The sequence below is a fragment of the Silene latifolia genome, chromosome 9 (assembly GCF_048544455.1).
Source record: "Silene latifolia isolate original U9 population chromosome 9, ASM4854445v1, whole genome shotgun sequence".
In the NCBI taxonomy this organism is placed as follows: domain Eukaryota; kingdom Viridiplantae; phylum Streptophyta; class Magnoliopsida; order Caryophyllales; family Caryophyllaceae; genus Silene; species Silene latifolia.
The window spans coordinates 145987348-146012136 of NC_133534.1; the positions used below are offsets into that span (position 1 = coordinate 145987348).

A 24789-nucleotide genomic window follows, 5' to 3' on the forward strand; every position below is an offset into this window, starting at 1 on the left:
ACAACAACAACGACAACAGAGATGTCACAACTGCTCAGCTAGCCAGCCTACTCATTGCTCTTAAGGTCACCCTGGACCATGTCGAGACCCGTATCGACACCCTGGAAAACAAGGAAACTGGAGAACACAACACTCCGCCCTTGACTGAAACTGACAAAAGGCTCAAACTCTTGGAAGAACAACTCCTAGCCCGGGGTAACAATATCCACCTTGAAAACAATCGAATATTTGAACCCGTTGGGGATCAACTACCCGACAACTTTACTTTGACTGATGTGCCCAAATTCAAGGGAGGGGAGGACCCACTCAATCACATCTGAGCCTTCAAAGACTACATAGCCATAAAAGGGGTCAAACATGAACTCTTCACCCGGATCTTTCCATCATCCTTAGAACCGATCCCTCGCCAATGTTACTACTCCCTTGACCCGATGAACCTCACTACCTGGGACGAGGTTGCAGTTGAATTTGCTAAGCAATATGCTGACAATGTCGAAATCCAATCCAATACCCATACTCTTGAGGTCCTAACCCAAAATGATAAGGAGGGATTCACCGAATTCTTAACCCGTTGGAGTAGGGTAAGCACTCAGTTGGTCAGCAAGCCGAGTGAGTCAACCTTGGTGAAAATATTTGTCAACAATCTCCGCCCGGTATATGCCAACTTACTGAGGTACGAAAACATCAAGACATTCCAAGATCTGCAAATCCTTGGAACCCGCATCGAAGACGACCTCTGAAAGGGTGTCCTAGCCAAAACAACCGGTAGAGGCTACCAGGGATCCACATCAACCGGATCTCGCCCTTATGGTCAAACGAACAAGATTGATGAAGTCAACCTCTTTGAGCCAACCGCAAAAAGAGCTGAGCCCTCCCAAAGAGTGTTCACCAACATAGGGTTAACTTATGCAAGCGCCCTGAAAAGGCTTATGGACCAAGGGAAGTTACAGCCGATCGGACCCACTCCGGATCCATCTGATGCTAAGAAGTCCCGTTTCTGGAACCCTAATGCCTAATGCCAATACCACGAAGGGAAAGGTCATGACACGGAAACCTGTTTCAAGCTCAAACACGTCATTCAGGACATGATCGAGAAAGGGTAATTTTCTTTTCCTCCACCAACTAAACCGAACAACAAAACAAACGCCATGGGAATCCATGCTATATCCGACGATGAGCCGACCTTAGATTGCTCACACCTCATCTTACCAATTGATGACGAGGTGAATGCCCTGGAGAAGGATGCCTCGGACGTGGTATTTGTGTTCAGTGCCGTAACTATGCTTGCCATATTCCAACAAGTCGAGGAAGCTATAGCCAGTCTCTCCGAAAGGATTACCCGACTTGACGATGGTTACCGCCGATTGATTTTCAATCCTCCAACACCATGCCCGAGGGAGGGTCCCCCAAACACCCAAAACTACCCTCACCAGGATGGATTGCTCCCGCGACCATTCTGGGATGCACCTCACCCCCACAATAATCAACCTCACAAAAACTACCCTCACAGAAATTACCCTCCCAAAAATCTCCCTCACAAAAACTACCCACCAAGGAATACCCCTTCAAGGTACCCTCGAGATCCCGAAATCAATGGTAGGAGAGATGATGCTGAGGATATCTATATAGTCCCAAGGACAGAGAAACGGGCAAAAGAGATCGGTCATCTTACCCGGTCTGGACGCCCCTATCAAAACCCGAACAATTCAGCGGTCGGTCCAACCACGAATGACCAAACTGTCCTAGACGTGGACACTCAACCGAAGGCTCCCGAGAATTCGATCCTCAAACAACTGCAGAAAGCAAAAGTCGAAATCTTAATTTAGCAAGTGATTACCACATCCTTCGAGCATCGGCAAGCTCTACTACAAGCCTTGGGAAAACTGACTGTGCCCTCTACCTCCTCCCCCGAAGAAGTAGTGGCACACGTGACAAGGGATGTCCTCGACCTGAACAACCCAGTCGTCTTCTCTGATGAAGATATCCCTCCCTTCGGAGCCAACCATAACCTGGCACTATACATCACCCTGCAGTGCCTCAAAAAGAATGTGCATATGGTTCTTGTGGATGACGGATCTGCGGTTAATGTCATTCCCCTCAAAACAGCTCAGAAGCTGGGTATCAAGAAAACTGATTTGGTACCAACCAATCAATGAGTACACGCTTATGATGTCACTCGTCATAAGGTCACGGGGCTTATCACTCTAACTGTTGGAACCGGACCACTGGAAAGGAAAACCAGTTTTCAGGTAGCCGACATCGACGCCTCCTTCAACATGTTTCTGGGACGTCCTTGGATCAACGCAATCAAGGCAGTTACCTCCACCCTTCATCAGAAAATCAGGTTCCCCTTTACCGGGAAAACGATCACGATTCCTGCTTCCCCGATCAAGGCCGTCATGAAAAAGTGAATAGCCTCCCAAACCATCGAGGAGGATGACAACGAGATGTGGGGATTTCAAGCTGATACGTGCATTTTATATAGTCTTTTTAGCCTATTTTATGCACGTATTTCTATGCTTTTATCGTGGTTTTACGCTACGAAATGCCCCGAATATGCTACTTTGGGTTATTTTGTCTTATTTGCAGGAATGAACCAGAAGTAGCGGAAATCAAGCCAATTACCGTCCGTTTAGCATGCATTTGGAGAAAGAGTAGATTTGGAGCGGGAATTATAGCTGTCTTGGGATGCGTGAAGGTGTTTCGGGAGCTAAAAGGACAAGTCAAAGTCAAACTAACGAGAATTCTAAGCTGCTGAAGTCAAGACCCACCTGATCGAGTAGTTTTCCACTCGATCGAGTGGTTTTAGGAGAATAAATAGTCGATCGAGTTGTTTGCTAAGTCGATCGACCAGTTCCTTTATAGCCTTGCTCGATCGAGCACTGTTCTAGGTCGATCGAGCTGTTTCTGAGTCAAGTCACTCGATCGAGTGATTTAAGTGGTCGATCGAGTGGCTTCGCTGACGGGTTGGGCTTTTAAGCTTTAATTCGTTAATTAGGTTTAACCCTACTCCTAATTTCTTATAAATAGGAGTTAGGGATGTCATTTGTAATCATCCAATAATCCGGGGATCACGTTGCTTTTCTCCCTTTTCTCTATACACTGTTACTCTTATTCTTCTTCATTTCCGGATCCTTTAATTTCAGTAACTCTTCTTCCCTTATTCACTTTTAATGTTTATTTCTTCTTTTATTATTGTTCTTGTTTATTTTATTATGCATAGCTAAATTCCCCCTAGTATGTTAGGATTAGGGAAGCCGTGGTAGCGATGTTTTAATTGTATTAAATAGATTAGCCTTGCGATAGGAATTGTATTAGGCAATTTAATTGTTATCCGGTCGAATGAATGCATGCAGGAGACCATAAATCTAGTTAACCCCGACCTAGATCGAAAGATTGGAAGGGAAGGCTTGCTTAATTACAATAGGGTATTGCGGTGAGGGCGAAAGTTAAGTCATTTTTACGCTCTAGGGCGGTTTAAGGACCGAAAGGTGACGACCATAGCTCTTCTTATCAATAGTCTAATCGCCTTAGTATTCTCGATAATATAAGGTCGATAGGCGCCACGGTGGACCGACTCTTAGCATACTACCCTTCTTCTTCTATTAATTTCTCTTTTTATTTCTCTTGCTTTAGTCTTTAGTTTAGTCAACACAATCAATTCAAAACCCCCATTAGTGACATTAGACAGGATAGATAGACAAATAGATAGTACACCGCCTCCCCTGTGGAGATCGACCCTACTACTTGCCGACTTACATTAGTAGTACTTAGGTATTTTATTTTTGGTGTAGAAACGACCGCATCAAATTTTGGCGCCGTTTCTTGGGAGGCAATCTATTTATTTATTTGTTTAATTTTATCTGTTTTAAGCCTCAGGGGATTTTTCCCTTGAGGCCGTTTTAATCTTTTATTTAGTCTTTGTTTTGATAGGCCTTACAGTACTACCTAGACAGTTCTAGGTGAAAGACAATCGAGAGGGAAGGCTTGAGTACCTTTGACCCATCACCGATGTCCCATTACATGGAACAAGGTGATCTCGCTATGAGAGATGTGGTTCTGCACGAGCACAATGCAAATTTGTAGTTGTGCCGCCACATCCGACCTATCAATGGCCACCGCAACAAGATTCCCCTGATATACAAGAAGAAGACCTTGCGGAGCTGAAATTCTTGATGGAGGAACTTGCATTCCAAGTGCAAGAATATGTCTCGCGATTTGATGAGCTCGAGTCTGTAGTTGTTCAATTAGCAGCTGAGATGGAGAGAGAAGAGATCGCGGAGCTGACATATTTGATGAGAATGCTTGTATCACAAATGCAAGAGAGTGATAGATATATGGATGCTCGAATCCCTGAACTGGAGTCACAAATAGCTCAGTTAGCAGCTGATATGCAAGAAGAAGAGGTTTATCTTGCTGAGAGCGGTTTTTCTCGTAAGGAAACCGTGTTGCCCAATGATGAGGATGGCTTCTATGACTCGGACGACGAGTTCCTATCATATTTCACTACCCCACGCGAAGATTTCAACATTGACAGATAGAGGAATCACTCGATCGAGTGACAATTATTGGTCGATCGAGTGACTTTCCAGAAGAACTTGCTCGATCGAGTGATATCACTGCTCGATCGAGTGGCATGCAGGAGGATAGTTCGCGATCGAGTGATTCTGCCACTCGATCGAGTGGAATGCGGGAAGAAATTGGTCGATCGAGTAATAACTCTGCTCGATCGACTGATTTGGCCATTGGGAGCTGTAATTCGTCATTTAAGCTTGATTTAGATGACGACTTTGACGATGATAATGGTTACGATGAATCTCCCTTATTCAAAGCCGAGCTGGATGCGCTTGAGGCCGAGATTTATGGGACGAATTCCACTGAGGATGACAAGGAGGTAGCTGAGTCGGTAGTCACTCCTAGCACGGAAGAGGTAATGAATTCCTTTATCTATGATTCCGTCATTAAGAGTGATCAACTTGAGGTATTGAACGATAATTTATTTATTGTTTGTTTTAATAGTAAATTGCCTCAATTGACTCTTGCTGCGCATCCCAATGCTTTACCCTTTCCCAGTAGGTCGTACAATTTAACGATTTTTCACCGTCCTTATCATTATAAATTCGTTAATCTGAAATGGAGCCCTACTTATATGACAATTGCTCCCGCGCTCCTATATTTTGTGGATAAATTTAGGAGCGCCCATAGGAAATTTGTTAGACTTAAATGTTTACATAATTTTATTTCCTATTTCTCTGTTCCACTTTGGTGCTACTTACTCTTTTGTGTAGCACATGCGCAGCTATTTGACAGGTTGCTGCGCGCTTTGAGTTGCTTTGATTGTAACTAATTATAGTGGCTCGAAGAAAAGAAGGTCGAGCTGGGACCTGACTGAAGCTAGCGCTAACCGGGAGGCAACCCGGCGTCTTTATTTTGCATTCTTTATTTTATTTCAGTTGTAATAAATGGTTTCTATACCATAAACTATCTCAGTAAGCTTGTTTTTGTTAGTATGCGGGCTGTTTTAATTTCACTTTGCAGGAATTCATCGAGGACCAGTCGATCGAGTAGTCATTCTACTCGATCGAGCACCATAGCTGAGAGATCCTCTCGATCGAACAGATATTCCACTCGATCGACCCCCTGCAGAACTGGAACTACTCGATCGAGCACAACGCCGGTCGATCGAGCAGTTTTGAATGCCCATTTCACTCGATCGACTACTGTTCAACTGCCATCGAGTGCCTTTGACTTGGATTAGCTTCCTGAGACGGTTTTCCGGGCCTTAGCAACCTCCCATTTCATGGTCGGTTTGGGGAGGTCCCCTTATTTCGCGCTATCTTGTAAGTTTTCCGCATTTACTCTCTTTCTCCTTTAGTTTGCATTTCCTTTCCATGTTTTGGTACAATGGGGGCATTGTACAGTTTGGTTTGGGGAGGGTATTGCATCCATATTTGTGTCTGCATTTTGTTTTTATTGCATTTCAGTTATCACGTTTAGTTTATGTTTGCATTGTTGTTTATTTTCATTTAAATTAAAAAATTCAATAAAAATTTGAAAAATTGTCAAAAATTCAAAAAAAATTCACGTTTATTTTAGCATATAGGTTGAGTCGGAACGGTAGATTTCCATGATGAAATTGCTCTGCAATTGTCTTTTGCTTAAGCCTTGCATTGAACTGTTATCTTTTAGCTTTGTCTTTTTGCATATCTACGAGTTAATGTTTAATTTAGCTGAACGAATAGACTTGACCTGAAATTTTGGCAACCTACTTATAATTTCTAAGGATTAGAGCCTTATAAACTGGTGTCATTTATGACCAGTTTCATGTAGGACTGTGAGTAGTTACTCCTTGCATAACATGTATCATTGATTTGCACATATATGAAATTCAATTGCTTTTTGCCGTCATACATTCGGGTTAGTGGTTGGTGTCACATGCAGGGAGGTGCTTACATTTTCCCTTTCTTTCATTTTTACCCATTTAACTCCACATTAGCCAAATTTGCCAGTTGACCCTTTAGCTACATCCAAATTTAGCCTGCCTTGTCAAGCTAGTTTAGATTGTTGTTTTGCGGTATATATTTCATTGTATCAAATATTGGCGCATATTCTATTGAATCGGAGTTGGTATTTTATGAAGAAAAGGAGGATGATGGAAAAAAATGATGTGAAAAAGAAAAAAAAATTCAAAAAAGAAGAAAACAAGAAACCGTGAGTAAAGAAAAAAAAAAAAAAATCGAAAAGAAATGGAAAAGATGTTGTTTGATCATGAGACGGTTTCTGCTCCTATGTTCTATCTTATTTCATATGAGGAGTATGTTTGGTTTGGTTTGGTGAGATTTTATGCCAAATAAAGGGCATGTGCTTATTTCATAATTGAGTTGGAATTGGATGTTGATATATGGTTCTGTTTAGGTACTAGCTTGACCGCCTATACCTCCACATTCCCATAAATTGTTTTGCCTTTTCTTACCCACTGCCTCACTTTACCATATTTTGTAAGCCCTCGGCTGTGACAGGACCTTGTTGGTTGGAATGTATGTACGGTAGCTAGAACTGTCTATCATATTGGTTGCATGCATGTTTATGTGAGTCGTAGTCTAGGTGAGCGACTATTTTTCTTTCTCTCTTATACATATATGTTCGCCCTTTGCTTCATGAGAGAAGAGTGACCCGTGAGAGTCCAATATTAAAGGTCTTGCAAGGTCGACGGTTCAGCTACTTTTATAAACATCCTATAACTCGTTTGCATTTGACTGTTTAGCTAATAAGTGTTAGTTTGTTTGCATTAAATTGGCTTAAGTGGGCATTTGTAGCTAGCTCTGAGTTATCTTTTTCCGTTCCTTTAGTTGCATTTTAGTTTACTCGGGGACGAGTAAAGGTTTGGTTTGGGGAGATTTGATACGTGCATTTTATATAGTCTTTTTAGCCTATTTTATGCACGTATTTCTATGCTTTTATCGTGGTTTTACGCTACGAAATGCCCCGAATATGCTACTTTGGGTTATTTTGTCTTATTTGCAGGAATGAACCAGAAGTAGCGGAAATCAAGCCAATTACCGTCCGTTTAGCATGCATTTGGAGAAAGAGTAGATTTGGAGCGGGAATTATAGCTGTCTTGGGATGCGTGAAGGTGTTTCGGGAGCTAAAAGGACAAGTCAAAGTCAAACTAACGAGAATTCTAAGCTGCTGAAGTCAAGACCCACCTGATCGAGTAGTTTTCCACTCGATCGAGTGGTTTTAGGAGAATAAATAGTCGATCGAGTTGTTTGCTAAGTCGATCGACCAGTTCCTTTATAGCCTTGCTCGATCGAGCACTGTTCTAGGTCGATCGAGCTGTTTCTGAGTCAAGTCACTCGATCGAGTGATTTAAGTGGTCGATCGAGTGGCTTCGCTGACGGGTTGGGCTTTTAAGCTTTAATTCGTTAATTAGGTTTAACCCTACTCCTAATTTCTTATAAATAGGAGTTAGGGATGTCATTTGTAATCATCCAATAATCCGGGGATCACGTTGCTTTTCTCCCTTTTCTCTATACACTGTTACTCTTATTCTTCTTCATTTCCGGATCCTTTAATTTCAGTAACTCTTCTTCCCTTATTCACTTTTAATGTTTATTTCTTCTTTTATTATTGTTCTTGTTTATTTTATTATGCATAGCTAAATTCCCCCTAGTATGTTAGGATTAGGGAAGCCGTGGTAGCGATGTTTTAATTGTATTAAATAGATTAGCCTTGCGATAGGAATTGTATTAGGCAATTTAATTGTTATCCGGTCGAATGAATGCATGCAGGAGACCATAAATCTAGTTAACCCCGACCTAGATCGAAAGATTGGAAGGGAAGGCTTGCTTAATTACAATAGGGTATTGCAGTGAGGGCGAAAGTTAAGTCATTTCTAGGGCGGTTTAAGGACCGAAAGGTGACGACCATAGCTCTTCTTATCAATAGTCTAATCGCCTTAGTATTCTCGATAATATAAGGTCTGATAGCTGCCACGGTGGACCGACTCTTAGCATACTACCCTTCTTCTTCTGTTAATTTCTCTTTTTTATTTCTCTTGCTTTAGTCTTTAGTTTAGTCAACACAATCAATTCAAAACCCCCATTAGTGACATTAGACAGATAGATAGACAAATAGATAGTACACCGCCTCCCTGTGGAGATCGACCCTACTTGCCGCTGACTTCTGTTAGTAGTACTTAGGTATTTTATTTTTGGTGTAGAAACGACCGCATCACAAGCTGTGAATGCCCTAAGCCCCTAACTGATGAATCAGCACCCTCTGATTATGACCCGTTTACAAACCTCACAGTCAACCGCAGTCTGATGCGCCAGGGTTACTTCTCGGGTTCACCCCTCAATCCGCTAAAGAGCACCTTACCTCCCTTGAAACATGCTAAGGTCCCCAACATCGCCTTCGGACTGTGCTATGAACCTACCGATGAAGATATCCAGGAGATGAACCTCCTAATTCGGAAGCGCAAGAAGCACGGAGTTATCCTCCGTCCCTATCATCTGACCCTCAATGGATACTTTGTCCCCGAGGGAGAGTATGAGCTCTAACACGGCTTTCCGGAGCCGATCTATGACTCTGTAGCTAAGGTCAGGTACCCGGGTGTGGAAGTCTTCTAGGACTGCTACTTCATCCCCGACAACACCGAAGCTGCATCAACCGAGTCTAAATCGTCCCTGTGCCTAGACGGACAAGCTGTCACTCTTCTCTTTGTAGAGGATAACATCAAACACCTCGACTATGAGGACATCATCAACATTGCTCTGAGGGACAACCAGTTTGACCCCACCGCCTTAATCTCTAATACTGACCAAGAGAAAGCTACACAAGGCTGGAGGAAAACTGTCAAGTGGACCGATCGCGAAGGCCGCATTCTCAATATCACAACTGGAGAAGACCATATGTTCAAAGAGGGAAGTGAAGAAGAATCTGAGTCTGAGTCGGAGTTAGAGTCTATCTTAGCTCCTAACGCTCTTGATGTCCCAGTCAAGGTCCTCTTTCCGCTGTTTTATCACAAACTTGTGGCTGCTTCAGAGGCTGAGTCAACTAGGGTCGTCCCCACTCCCATGGAAGGTGACAACCTGGAGCCTATTATAGGGGCCACCTACTCTGCTGTGTTACCTCTGACTAACCACGAGATGTTTGTCCTGTCCGAGCTTCTCGCTCGAGACAACTTAATGAACGCTAAGTTTGCTTATGACTCGTCCCAATATAACTGCAATGCGATTCTGAATGACTATGAGAAATTTGGCTTGAGTGACTACCCACCTCACTTAGCCAAAGAATTTGACAAACAGGAAACAAAAACCCCCATCATTGAGGAGACCGAATAGATGAACGTAGGAACCAACAACACACCTCAAGTACTTAGGATAGGGACAACCATTAACCCCTCGGAAAGACAACAGTTCATTGACCTACTACATGAATACAAGGACGTATTCGCCTGGTCCTACAGAGATATGCCTGAGATTGACAGGGAAATTGCAGAGCACTGGATACCCATTAAACCCGAAGCTAAACCCGTGAAGCTAAAGCTGTGCCGAATGCGCCCAGAGTGGGCCCTGAAAATCAAAGAAGAAGTGGATAAACAGTTCAAGTTCAGTTTCATCAAAGTGTCTGAGTATTCTGACTGGGTGGCCAACATTGTTCCTGTACCAAAGAAAGACGGGAGAATTTGGGTTTATGTCGACTTCAGGGATCTGAACAAGGCGAGTCCAAAGGACGACTTCCCTTTGCCACATGTTGACATTCTGGTGGACAATACCGCCGAGCACGCCCTCCTATCATTCGTGTACGGGTATGCTAGGTAAAACCAGATCAAAATGGCTGAGGAAGACATGCACAAGACTACATTCACTACACAGTAGGGTACATATTGCTATACGGTCATGCCTTTCGGTCTCATCAATGCCGGAGCAACCTATCAAAGAACCGCTACCACTCTCCTACATGATATGATGCACAAGGAGGTGGAGGTATATGTCGATGATATGATCGTCAAATCAAGAGAACGGGACGGCCACATCATTGCCCTTCGGAAATTCTTCGCTCGTCTGCGGAAATATAACATGAGACTAAATCCTCAGAAATGTGCATTCGGGGTCACCTCCGGAAAACTCTTGGGACATGTTGTCAGCAAGAGAGGCATTGAGATTGATCCGACCAAAATCGAAGCCCTTCAACAAATGCCTCGACCTTGAACAAGAAGGAGATTCGGGGATTTCTCGGTCAGGTTCAATACATCAGCCGCTTCATAGCCAAGTTCACCATGATTTGTGAATCAATATTCAAGAAACTTCGTGCTTCCGATCACACCGATTGGGATGACGACTGTTAAAAGGCCTTCGACAGGATATAGGAAATCCTATCCAGACCTCCTGTCCTCATGCCACCTCAACGAGGGATTACCTTATCCCTATACCTGACTGTCACCGACACAACCATGGGAGCTAAGCTAGCACAAACAGTCGACGGCGAAGAATGAACCATCTACTACATCAACAAGAAGTTCATCGAGTATAAGACGAGGTACACCCAACAGGAAAATACATGCCTTGCCCTAGTATGGAAATGGGCCCAACTGTGCGCCCGGCTCGACCTGCGGACGTGCAGCGGTCTTTTGAAAACCACGCTCGGCGGCGTAAAAATGCTTTCGACCCGATCGTTTTAGATCGGTCGGTTTCGTCTCGGCAAGGGTCTCGAAACGATTAGAGATGTTCGGAGTCGCCACCAAGCATTTGTGGGATGCTTGGAACCCGTTCAAATCCACTTTATATCTCAGTCAAACGAAGCAAAAAGCAGGGTTTGACATAGGTACTAAAGATAAGGAATCGTCCCTCTTTAGCATCATATCTATAGAATGACTCTCGTACGCCCTGGATAAGGTCGTCCACTATCCAAAGTTTCTGAGTAAGAGGTGAAGGTACGTATTGGGAAGCCCTTTAATTAGACACCCAATCCCGCCCGCGGTAGCGGCCTCTACTGATCGATCTTAGTTGGTTGAATGCAAAAGTTGATAAAACGGTTTAAATGCATGAATGCGCATCCATTGGTTTAAACCTAACATGTGAGAGCTTTCTGTGTCCGTTGATTTAATCCCAGTATCAAGTATAAGATGTCTAGTTGGATTTAATGTTGATTTGAATACAAGACGGAAATTAAAAATCCATTAACCAAATTAGGTTTATGGTGCATAACGTGATCCATTTGTCATAGTAAGGCGTTTTGCAAATACGGTGTTTGAATGAGCAAACTAGTCATCTGATCCGTCATGTATTCGAGTTAACTGAAGTCGGGATCGTCCTAGACTAGTGCTGGAAAGGGAACAGACCCTGCATCAGGCAGCCAGAAGAGGCGCGTGCCTATTGGCGATGCAATAGGGTCTCCCCTGGTTTGAAAAATAGAAAAAGGAGTGGCCTGTTTAGGCCCGGGTCAGTCAACGACGGAAGACGTGTTCTGACCTTTGAAAAAAGTTTATAAAACGTGTTGAAAAATGGGTATTTGGACCCGTTTTGGTTTGAAAGGGCCGTTTAGGCCGTCTTTGTGTTGATTTGAAGAACGAGACTTGGATAATCGTCATTGTTTCGGCGATATTCGATGCCGGGTTCGACTTTGCAAGCTTGACATGAATAGTTTTGAAAATAATTATGAACTAATTGTATTAAGTTCATTTGAATATAATTAGTCAATATTCGTCATCGTACTCGGGTTAAAATCCGACATGGTATATGGAACCAAGGATGACTTTGTGTTGATGACTAATACATTTATTTTGAAAATTTGAAGAAATGATGGAGGGCTTTAAAATACCTTCCAAAATGTAAAGAAATGAAATAAAAGGTTTTAAAATACCTTTTAACTGTAATTAACCAAATATTATCACCGAAACACGGATTAAACCGTCATGGTATGAGGAACCAAGGGTGAAAAATGTTTTATGGTTAAAAACTTGTAAAAATGGTTTGAAAATATTTGAAATGGTAAAACCGTTCACAAAAATGAAAATGAAAATAAGGGAGATGAAGAGACCAAACACGGTTTGGACTTAAGGCTGGGCAGGGTCCTTTAGGCGCGAGCCTATCTGCTACGTAAGTAGCCTCTACCTCAACCAAAAATTCGGTTTTGGCCGATTCTTCCCATGTTTTCAACCATGTTATGCATGATTTAGCATGTTATAGTCATGAAACAAATGAAAACATGATAAAAGACGATTTTTACACCCTCATACTTACATACTAGGCTTATGGCGAGAAACCGACGTAAGTGTATCAACTCGTTTGGTCGGAAAAACTCGGTTTAAAACCGTTTTGGTAAGTAAAAAGAGTGTTTGTTAAGTTTAGTGATGGTGTAGTGGTCGAGATGGTCGGTCAAGTGATTTAATGCACGATGACGGTACCAAACAATCTGTAAGGCTTGTGTTTACGATCAGTAGGTCGTAAACACGTGTCGGATTGTGACTTAGGAAGTCGAGTCGAGAATTTTAAGGGAGAAAGGAGGGGGCGGACGCTCACGTGACCTTCAAATGGTTGAATTTGAGGGGTATTTATAGGAAAATGAGTGGTTGTGTGAGTTTTGAGCGACGTGACCACCTGGGCTGCTCAAAGAGGCGCGAGCCACGTCGTACGTCTTCGAGGTGTCTCGTCGTTTTCACACAAGTGGAATCATGATTTGTTCTATCCTAGGATTTGGATGAACATGTTTGGTACTTGACTATGTAAGATTCCGGGAAATCTTAACATAGAAGCATTTGAGTGGTTTGTTTTTTTGTGTTTGAAGCGGTTTGACTCGTTGTTGGAGTCGGGATTTGAATTTTAAGTCGGTTTTTGGTCTGGTGTCGGTTTTGACTCTAGTTAGTATCATTGCGACCCCGTCGTCATGAATTAAACACTCCAGATACTTTTGAAAAGTTTTGAAATGTTTTATTTTCAAAATCGTTTTATGTTTTCCGACGTAAAGTTGTACACAAACTGTCGATAAAACGCCGCGATTCCTAAGCATGTTGTAGTCCGATACTCATCGGGTGTTTGTTGGAGTCTCAGCAGATACTGGGTATCTACAGAGCCCCCACTTTGACTGAGGCTTGGACAGGGCGAAAGTCAAAGTATAGCCCCCAGGTCAATCGAAGATTACAACCTGGAGACCCAAGCGACGTCGAGGTGGCTCGAAAGGATTCGGGCCAAGGACGTGCCATCGGGAAGGGCGACGTGAGGGCGACTCGAGGATACGAGCCAAGGACCTACCGTCGGGAAAAGTTTAGAGTCTTACGACTGTCCACGCGGGTCGTTTAAAGTCCGTTAGACTACGTACAAAGACTCGCCAGCCATAAGAAGGAGTCATACCCGAGGCATCTTCGGGATATGTCCTTGAGTTGTGTCTTATTTGCGGACAAAGGCTCGCGAGCTGTGCGGAGGAGTCGTACCCGAGGCATCTTCGGGATATGTCCTCGATTTATATCTTGTTTGCGGACAAAGGCTCGCCAGCTGTATTGAGGAGTCATACCCGAGGCATCTTCGGGATATGTCCTCGATATGTATCTTGTTTGCGGACAAAGGATCGCCAGCTATGTTGAGGAGTCGTACCCGAGGCATCTTCGGGATATGTCCTCGACTTGTGACTTGTTTGCGGACAAAGGCTCGCCAGCTCTGTTGCGGGTATGAAGAGGGCTCGCCATCCGCGGTATGTTGTAAGGCTCGCCAGCCATGGTGCGTTGTAAGGCCCGCCAGCCATGGTGCATTGTAAGGCTCGCCAGCCACGGAGCGTTGTGAGGCTCGCCAGCAATGGTGCGTTGTAAGGCTCGCCAGCCACGGTGCGTTGTGAGGCTCGCCAGCCATGGTGTGTTGTGAGGCTCGCCAGCCATATGCGTTGTGAGGCTCGCCAGCCATGGTGCGTTGTAAGGCTCGCCAGCCACGATGCGTTGTGAGGCTCGCCAGCGATGTGCGTTGTGAGGCTCGCCAGCCATGGTGCGTTGTGAGGCTCGCCAGCCATGGTGCGTTGTCAGGCTCGCCAGCCATGGTACGTTGTGAGGCTCGCCAGCCACGGTGCGTTGTGAGGCTCGCCAGCCACGGTGCAATGTCAGGCTCGCCAGCCATGGTGCGTTGTAAGGCTCGCCAGCCATGGTGCGTTGTGAGGCTCGCCAGCCACGATGCATTGTGAGGCTTGCCAGCAATGGTGCGTTGTAAGGCTCACCAGCTATGGTGCGTTGTAAGGCTCGCCAGCCATGGTGCGTTGTAAGGTTTGCCAGCCATGGTGCGTTGTAAGGCTCGCTAGCTAGGGTGCGTTGTAAGGCTCACCAGCCACTGTGCGTTGTAAGGCTCGCAAGCCTTGGTGCGTTGTAAGGCTCACCAGCCACGGTGTGTTGTGAGGCTCGCCAGCCATGGTGCGTTGTAAGGCTCAACAGCCATGGTGCGTTGTAAGGCTCGCCAGCTATATCGAAGGTCGGTTGATCGACCGTAGGAAAATAGCCATGATAGGCTTGTTTTAAGTAGTTTGTTTGAATTGGCCGGCTTCATAAGGAAGCCCCCGATATCCTGTTGGGGAATCTCGGCATTTGTTTGTGGTGCCGGAAAGAGATAGGTTTGTGAGCCTAGCCCCAGGGTCGGCAGCGATTTTTGAATCCCGAGGGGATATGGCGGTTTTTGTTACCGTTGATTTTACAGAAAAGAGACAGATGAGTGTTCTGCTGTTTGATGTGTGTTTGGGGAGGACGATTTCAATTTCGTCTTTCCGCGATTTGAAATTTTGTGGGAATGACCAAGTTAATATTCCATTGTGCACAGAAAGCCGCTGTTCTTTTTCCCACGAATTGTGTGCCATTGTCACACACTATTTCTGAGGGTATGCCATATCTGCATATTATGTTACGTTTGATGAATAGTATGACATCCTTCTCTTTGACTTGCCTGTATGAATCAGCCTCTATCCATTTGGAGAAGTAATCAGTCATTGCTCGCATGAAAACTTTCTGCCCAGGTGCCTTAGGTAGTTTTCCTACTATATTCATGCCCCACTTCATGAATGGCCAGGGGGCGGATATTGAATGTAGCTCCTCAGACGGTTGGTGGATGTATGGTCCATGAATTTTGCAGGCTTCAGATTTAGAACTGAATTCCAGGCAGTCGGCCCTCAGTGTAGGCCAAAAGTAGCCTATTCTAAGTACTTTGCTTGCTAGGCGTCTGCCACCTTTATGATTGCCACAGTGTCCTTCATGGATTTCTGATAGTATTTGTTCAGCTTCCTGTGGTTCCAAGCATCTGAGGTATGGTCCTGCCTGCGATTTCTTAAAAAGCACCTTATTAATAATAGTATATGAAGCAGCTTTGATCTTAATTGCTCTGGCATCTTGTTTGTTTAGAGGACGGATTCCTTATTGGAGCCAATCATAGTAGGGTTTTGTCCATGAATTGGCGACATATATTGGAAAGGTTTTATCATGTTTATTTATTGCAGGTTCTAATAAATGTATGATCGGGATTTTATCAAAATTAGGGGGACTGAAATTGGATCCTAGGCCGGCTAGGGCATCGGCCTGGGTATTCAAGTCCCTAGGTATTTGATCAATATTAAAGTTACGAAACTTGATTTTTAAATTTTGGACAACTTCTAAATAAAGCATCATTTTTGAGTCTTTTGCGGTATAAACTCCATTTACTTGATTTGAAATAAGGAGGGAATCAGTACGTACCTTTAGATTTTGTACACCAAGGTCAATACATACCTTTAATCAAGCTATTAGGGCTTCATATTCAGCTTCATTGTTGGTGGCTTCAAATGCACAACTTATAGCCTGTACTATCTTATCCCCCTGTGGCGATTTTAGTACTACGCCCAGGCCAGTACCCCTCATATTGGCTGCACCATCGATAAACAAGGTCCATTCTAGGTCTGTCTGGTCATTGGTCAGTTTGTTTACTTCTTTTATCGGGTCAGGTTCTAGGGCAGGACTGAAATCAGCCACAAAATCGGCTAGTGCCTGTGATTTAATTGTTGTTCTGGGTTCGAATGTTATTTTGTAAGTGCTTAGCTGGACTGCCCATTTGCACATTCGTCCGGACAGTTCTGGTTTCCTAAGTACAGATTTAATAGGAAGATTGGTCCTGACTATTATAAGATGACTTTCAAAGTATGGTCTTAATTCAGTGCAACTCATAATTAAAGCTAAAACATATTTTTCAAGTAGGCCATACCTTATCTCCGCATCTAGTAGACTTTTACTTACGTAATAGACAGGGTGTTGCTGTCCATCCATTTCTTTGACCAGAACTGCGCTGACCGCAGTTTCAGTGACTGGCAAGTATACTGTCAGGGGTTCGTCTTTGACTTGTTTTGCCAGCAAGGGTGGAGATGATAGATATGCTTTCAGATCTTCAAAGGCAGACTGGTGATCAGTAGTCCACTGGAAATATTTATTCTTCCTGAGCAGGTTGTAAAATGATTTGCACCTTTCTGATGACCTTGAAATGAACCTGTTCAGGGCTGCTATTCTCCCTGTCAATTTTTGTATGTCTTTGACCGGTTTTGGTGGTTCCAGCTCCAGGATAGCTTTGATCTGTTCAGGACTGGCTTCTATTCCACTTTTTGTCACCATATAGCCCAAGAATTTGCCTGCTGAGACTCCGAAATGGCACTTTTGTGGATTTAGCTTCATGTTGATTTTTTTCCAATATTTAAAATGTCACTTCCAGGTCTTTGACGTGGTCTTCTGCTTTCTTTGATTTGACTACCATGTAATCAATGTAGACTTCCATGGTGTCTCCAATTTGGTCTTTGAACATCATGTTGACTAGTCTTTGATAGGTTGCACCTGCATTTTTCAATCCAAAAGGCATGGCAGTATAACAATATACTCCTCTTTCAGTAATGAAGGCTGTACTTTCCTGATCCGCGGGGTGCATCTTTATTTGGTTGAATCCCCTGGAAGCATCCATGAATGTTAACATCTCGTGGCCTGCAGTGGCGTCCACCATTGCATCAATATGTGGCAGGGAAAATGGGTCTTTTGGGCATGCCTTATTCAGGTCAGTGTAGTCCACGCAGACTCTCAACTTGCCGTTTTTCTTTTGGATAACTACTACATTGGCAAACCAGTCGGGGTACATTACTTCCCTGATCATTCCCATGTCCAATAGCTTGTCGACTTCTTGATTGATGATTTCATTTCTTTCTGCAGCAAATTTTCTCCTTTTTTGTTGTACAGGCTTGAATGATTTGTCAATATTTAATTTATGAGTTTTAATATCAGCATCTATACCAGTCATGTCAAAATATGACCAAGCAAAACAAGACATTTTAGTTTTGAGAAAGCTGACCAGATTAGGCCTGACTGAGTCAGGTGCGCCTGATCCCACAAGTACCTTCCTGTCAGGAAATTCTGGGTCCAAAGTGACCTCTCCTATTTCCATTTGTGATTGGACTATATATTTATTCCTGACAGGGGACTTTAGTTTCTATGTGAGGGACTTACCTGACTTTGAAGGTTTCAAAGCCTGAGTGTAACATTCCTGGGCTGCCTTCTGTTCTCCCCTGATGGTGGTTATCCTCCATTCAGTTGGTATCTTTACGCATTGATGATATGTTGACGGGATGGCTTTGGCGTTGTGGATCCAAGGTCTGCCCAGGATTACGTTGTATGAGGATAGACAATCCATTACTCCGAATCTTTCATAGAAGGCTACGCCTTCTACATAGGTTGGTAAGCTAATCTCCCACAGGGTGTTCTTTGTTTCTCCGCTGAATCCGACCAGGACGCTGGATTTTTTGATAATCTTTTCTTCATCTATTTTCATGGCTTTAAGGACGTCCAACATTACTAAGTTGATTGAAATGCCTCCGTCTATCAGGATTCTTGAAACCTTAGCTATGCCAATTTGCATGGTAATTACCAGGTTATCATGGTGCAGGTCTGGTACTCCCTGCAAGTCTGAATCATCAAAAGTAACAGCGGGTAAATATTTAGATCTATAAGGGGGTTGAAGTTTAGACTCCCTGGCGATTCTTTTAGCGGGTGAGCTGGTTAAGCCACAGATTTTTGAACCTCCGTTTATGAACTTGACTTCATAGATGGGGGGAGGAGGAGGAGGATCCCTGCTGTTTCCTGGATCTCTCTTGCCTGCTCCTTCTTCTTTGCCTTTGGGTTGTTGAATTAAATCTTTCAGATAGCCTTTCTTTAGGAGGTAAGCCACTTGTTTCCTAAGCCGAATGCACTCTTATGTGGTGTGTCCAATGTCCTGGTGAAAGTTACACCATCTTGTTGGATCTTTCCTGGGGTTGTCAGATTTCTTGGGCCATCTAACTGTGTCTCCCAGGTTTTCCAGGCGTTTGATCAATCCTACAGTATTTATAGAGAAGTTATATTCAGGAATAGTTGGTAGGCTAGAAAGGTTACCTTTGCATTCCTGTGCCACATTGACTTCAGACTGCTAAGGTCTAGAATAAGGTGCTGATCTGGGGTTGTTTCCTTTCTGGTAGGAGCTCTTCCTGTTAGTGTGGCCATAGCTTTGCTTTCCTCCGGATGAGTTTGTTCTGAAGTTGAGATCTTCTTCCAATCTGACATGCTCTAAGGCGATGGACTGAACAGTGGTGAAGGTTGGACATGCCTTTTTGGTTAGATCTGCGTAGATGTCACTGTCAAGCAGAACTCCTTGCCTGAAAGCTTCCACTGTCGTTTCTTCGTCACACCTAAGAATGGCCACCTTTTCTTTGACAAATCTGGCCAGGAATTCTTTGAGGGGCTCTTCAGGAAGTTGCTTTACTCTGAACAAGTTACTGGGTCTCTTAGCCATGTCTCTGCTGCTTGCAAACTGTTGATTGAAGGCATTGACCAAGTCTGCAAAGTTCTTGACACTTCCATTTGGGAGATTGATGAACCACTACAATGCTGCTCCAGTCAAGGTACTACCAAAGCCTTTACACATGCAAACCTGCCTGAGTTCACTGAGTATTGAGGCGGCTAACATCTTCTGTTTGAATATAGCAACGTGGTTTTGTGAATCAGATGTCCCATCATAGGTTCTCATAGATGGGACGGTGAATTTCTTGGGGAGGTCAATCTTTGCAATTTCATCTGCAAAGGGTGAGTCAGCAAAGCTATCAACTTCCACCTCAGCTACAGGATCTGGCACTCCGGGTATATTTTCTATCTTGTTGTGGAGTTTCTGGATTTCCTGAAGCATGGCCATCATTATTGCTGCCTCAGTCTTATTTGATTCGTTGTCAGGGATAGCGTGTGGGCTAGAGGAGGTATCTTTCTCCGAGGTTCCAAAACTGGAGAAATCTATCTGATTGATGATAGATGAGAATGAGGTTCCTAGCTCCAATCTGGTTTTGGAGCCTGAAGCCTGAGTTTCCAATTTCTTTTTCAGGCTAGAATCTGATTCTTTGAGCCTGGTGATCTCGGCCTCTGCTTGGGCTGCTTTCTCTAGAATTGTTTCCACCTCCTTGATTTTAGCCAAGGCAGCGGGTAGTTGTTGTTCTGGGGTGAGTTCTACCATTTTTGTGTGTAAATATCAAATGGAAAATAAAAGGATTTTTTTTATTAATGAACTAGATGCCCCACGGTGGACGCCAATTGTTTTCACAAGATTTCCCCTGTAAGGATCCGGCCTAATGATTAAGTTGTGTAGGTATATAGCTCTAATATTTGGAACAAAAGTATAAGAAAATGAATGGAAAAAATGAAGTATGAACGATATTGTTTGTGTTTCTAAGATAGGCTGAATATTAATACGGGAATAAAAGATTGAATGTAGAAAATAGTAGACAAATTGTATTCTTATGATGTATCCCACAGTTGTTCTTTACAAATATTCTCTCAAGCTATTTATAATCCTTCAATATTAACATTGCACTCACTCCAACGTTCCTCTTGATTGTTGGAGTTGTTTCCTGAAAAATAGGGCACATTCCCTATTAATCCGGTTGACCTATTCTTCCTCAACAACCTTCTATTCTTCTCTTCTTGCACGTTGTGATTTATGGGAGTAACATGTTCTTGTAGTTGGACTTAGTCTTCCGTGAGAATAGGATGTGTGCATAACTGTTTTGCTTGTTTGTTAATTTAATCCATCCTGCTGAAGGGCCCCATCAGGCTATTCCATGCTTGCCATCAGATCTTTCTTCCAGGGTTTAGTAGCTTGCTTATCCTCTGGTATTCTTTACCGGCCAAGTAATGATTGGATTTGCCCGGACATTGGTTGCCCCAATCAGCCTAATTATGCCAAGCTAGATTAAAGTCAGTCCAGGCTAATTTGGGCCTAACAATTGCCCCTTGACATTTTACCCGTGCGGGATCAGGCCAGGGGTGCAATGTCAATTTACCGGGCTCAAAAAATAAAAAGAATCAAAGTTATTCAATGACTCTTAGACATTTAGTGACCGTTAAACACTGCAACGGCTAGCTTGATGATGTCACGCTGACAGTTTTGCAATTTCTAGGGTTTTTGCACCGTTGTATTTCTCCTATAAATACGGTATTAAGGATGAGTAAATTCTTCACCAAAATTCTTCTACTTCTCTTGCTATATTCTCTCTAAAATTCTTTCTTAATTTCCCAGGAATTAAAACCTAATTTGTCCCCTGCGACTTTTCAAAAATTTTCTTAATTTTCACAGACATCTTTATCTTTAAGAAACACCCAAAAGTATGGGAGCCAAAAAACGCCCTGCTTCTCAGAAGGCTGCAGCTGGTCCTGACCCAATAGAGACCCATAAAGAGGAGGTGGTTGAGGTTGATCCTCTTGCTTATGCTATAGCATTCAAGTATCAAGATTCTATTTTTTCTGCTCTCCGGTCACTTGAGTCTTCTTTTTCTGAAGAGAACCTGCTGAAAACAAATTATAACGGGATTTTAAGGGAGAAAAATTGATCCCTGACTCAGCTGAAGTTTGGATCCCTGAATCTTGTCCAGTCAGAGCTAATTGGACGTCTCCAGGCTGGTTCTGCATCTACGAGTGGGCTTTCAAGGCTGGTTGTAAGTTGCATTTTTCTCCTCTGATGATTGACACTATCCGAGCTATGGAAGTATCTCCCTTCCAAATTATGCCAATGGTTTGGAAACTTGTCCATTCCGTTGAAAACTTATGTGCTAAGCATAAACTTACAATTACCGTCAATGATATCAAGGCAGTATATCATCTGAAAAATCATTCTACTGGTCGTTTTAACTTAAGAATTAGGTCCAAAATGTTTCCATTAATCACTAACCTGGATTCGGGAGATGATAAAGGCTGGGCGAAGACTTACTTGTTCGTCCGGACTGATAGTCTAGGGTCTGTCCTGGACTATTTAAGATATCCTCCTTTGGAGAGTGGTAGATTTCCTGTATTCCTGATACATATTTTAAATTGTACATTTTTGAAACATTTAAATTTTACATGAGTATTTTGGGGATGTTTGCAGCGCCTGACTGGAACTTTGATCCTCTTGATGAGGAGTCTGTTTCAAGAATAGAGGCTTTCCTAGCTCTTCGCGAGGAAGAGAGAACTTGGACTGGTAGTCTGGGTAGAGACTTATTGCCCCGGTATATGAGGCCTAAGCTGAGTGTAATTAAAGCGCCCAAAGGCAAGCTTACCTCTACTGCTCTTTCCTATACGTCTTCTTTGTATTCTTATGTTGACTGTTTTCTTTCTATTACTTGTTTCTTGTTGTTTATATGTGTCTTTTTTGTTTATTCAGTATATAGGTCTTCTGCTAGACTGGTTAGCTTCAGTGCTGCCGATTTGAAGGCTGGGGTTGCTAAAATTTCTGAGCAATCCAGGAGCCAAGAGGCTGCTGGTAGTGGGAGTGACAAGACTCTCAACATTTTGGTTTCTGATGTTCAACCTCATAAGGAACCGCCCAAGCTTGTATCTCCAGAAGTTGTCCAGCCTTCCAAAACAAGAAGAGAGACTGTTATCGCTGAAGAAAAGGGGGAAGAAAGGGAGCCTATCCAGGCTCAGCCAATTAGAAGCATCAGGGGGGTGCCTGCCCAGTTTGGTGATATGGATGCTTCTCAGACATAGATAGATGATTTTTCTGCCAATATCAGCGGCCAGCTTTTATCTGACAATGTTCTCGAGTCTTCTACTAAGGTTGTGGCTCTCCTGTCCTCCCTTATGGCAAATGCTGTTGCTCTGACTTCCCAGGCCAAGGAGGTAGGCTGCAAAAAGGGTGTATTACTATTCTTATTATTATTATATATATTTTTTTTGTATTGCTTTTTTCCCTGGGTTTGGTTAATAAGTTTCACTTTTTCCCTCCTTACGGCTTGGATGCTGGGTTTATTACTGCTTGTCAGTTTAAGGATGCCCGGGCTAAAATCGTCGGCTTGGAAGAGAGATTGGACAAGGTTAACCATGAGTTGCATACGTCCAGGGGTAACGAGTCTGTACTTCAGTCTCAACAAGGATCAGCCAGGGAAGCATCTAGGGCTGCTCAAGCTTGTGAAGTAGCAGCAAAAAATGCTAAGAAGGTAGCCAGGAAAGAGCTCGAAGCTGTAAGGAGGGAGCTTGAAGCTGTCAGAAGGGAGTTGGTTGCTGAGAAGCAGGCTATGCAGGATCAGCTGAAGAAAAATGAAGATCTTGGTGCTGAAAAGGAATTGGTGGAGACACGGCTTGCTGATGCTGCCCAATATTTCTTTGGGAAAGGTCGGGTTGATGCTATGAGTGATCCTGAATCTGACAGGGCCAAGTGGGACCCGGATCGGGATAAGACAGCTTTGGATACCAGTATCCTGACCTGGCCAATCTAGGGCATGAAGAGGAAGTAGACTCTCCTCCTTCCAAGGAAAAATCTGCTGATCAGGAAATGGTAGAGGGTTGTGGGTCAGTTTCTGATTCGAAACCCGTTTAGACTTTTGTTTTGTTTTGGCCCATCCAGGGGGGATGTTCCTGGAATGAATATTTCTTTTAGGTGATTTGGTAGGTAGGTCCTATCCAGGGAGTAAGTCCTTGGATTAAATATTTTGTTTGACCTTTAAATAATCAATCTTTGGTAGTTTTCTGGTACTATTTTATGTTTTGGGATATGTCTAGATAAGGCATATTCATAGTGTCAGATGCGTACTGGATCGGACCAGTTATTTGACTGGATCAGGCCAGGTTCCTCGGGCTGGATCTGGCCAGGCTTTTATGTTATGGGTGGGGTTATTGCCTGTTTGGAGGGCTTACGACCCATGCTTGTCTGGAGGGCTTATGACCCATTTATGACATACAATCCAGAGAAGGTTTTCCCAAGTTTGTTTATTTGAACTGAGCTCGGTATTTTAAGGCCTATTTTGCAAATGAAAGTTGGGTATTTTTTGCATATGAGTAATATGTATGCTAGTGGAGTGGCCCTCAATCTTGAGAATTTGTTTAAGTAAAGTGTGAATTTGATGAATGCATTAATTAAACAAATATTCAAGATTCTACTTGGTTAGAGAAGAAACAAAAATGAGAATATTAACAAGTAATCAGGCACATAATAAGAAGAATCATATAGGATATTTATTCATATAATGGCAGGTATCATACATGTAGTTGCATATCAGGCCAGGCAAAAAGGGTAAAGTAAAGATTTTTACCTGGGCTGAGGGATGTATTTTATATGTGAAATAATTTTAAGTGTGCAACATTCCAAGCTGTGGGGATCATCTCGCCATCCGGAGTTTGTAGCCTGTAAGCGCCCTGACCGACAATTGAGTCGATCAGGTAGGGACCTTCCCAGGTTTGAGCCAGTTTGCCTGCATTTTTCTCCTTTGTATTTTGAAAAACTTTTCTGAGAACAAAATCTCCTATTCTGAATACTCTGGCCTTAACAGTCTTATTGTAGCTTTTGGCCACTGTTTGTTGATAGGCTGTCATTCTAATGTTGGCTGCATCTCTTAATTCTTCAGTTAAGTCCAGGCTGTCCTCCATCAGAGGTGTGTTGCTTGTTATTGTATTCAGGCTGCATCTGGCTGATGGGATGTCAATTTCTGCTGGGATTACCGCTTCACATCCATAGACCGGGGAGTAGGGGGTTTGGCCTGTAGATGTTTTAGGCGTAGTCCGGTCAGCCCAGAGGACCAAGGGGAGTTCTTCAGCCCATCTGCCTTTCCTTATTTTTAGCTTCTTCTTCAGGCAACTGATTATTACTTTGTTGCTGGATTCTGCCTGGCCATTTGCTTTTGGATAACCTGATGTGGAGTTTACCAAGTTAATATTCCATTGTGCACAGAAAGCCGCTGTTCTTTTTCCCACGAATTGTGTGCCATTGTCACACACTATTTCTGAGGGTATGCCATATCTGCATATTATGTTACGTTTGATGAATGTTATGACAT

At 43.3% G+C, this 24789-nt stretch overlaps 1 protein-coding gene and 1 long non-coding RNA gene across 2 annotated transcripts in view; both read left to right on the plus strand.

Moving 5' to 3' along the window:
* Positions 1 to 24789, plus strand: part of LOC141600133 (uncharacterized) — a 59141-nt gene that overhangs the window by 26883 nt on the left and 7469 nt on the right. The gene's annotated exons all lie outside the window — the stretch shown is intronic.
* Positions 22189 to 23744, plus strand: LOC141598330 (uncharacterized). The gene is made up of 2 exons (XM_074418123.1): positions 22189 to 22639; positions 22783 to 23744. The coding sequence occupies exons 1-2, from the start codon at positions 22601 to 22603 to the stop codon at positions 23233 to 23235; spliced, it is 492 nt and encodes a 163-aa protein (XP_074274224.1). The 5' UTR covers positions 22189 to 22600; the 3' UTR covers positions 23236 to 23744.

Coding starts and splice junctions, on each gene's coding strand:
- LOC141598330 (XM_074418123.1), top strand. CDS start 22,601: ATGGCAAATGCTGTTGCTCTGACTTCCCAGGCCAAGGAG. Junction 22,640..22,782: donor TGACTTCCCAGGCCAAGGAG/GTAGGCTGCAAA, acceptor ACTGCTTGTCAG/TTTAAGGATGCCCGGGCTAA.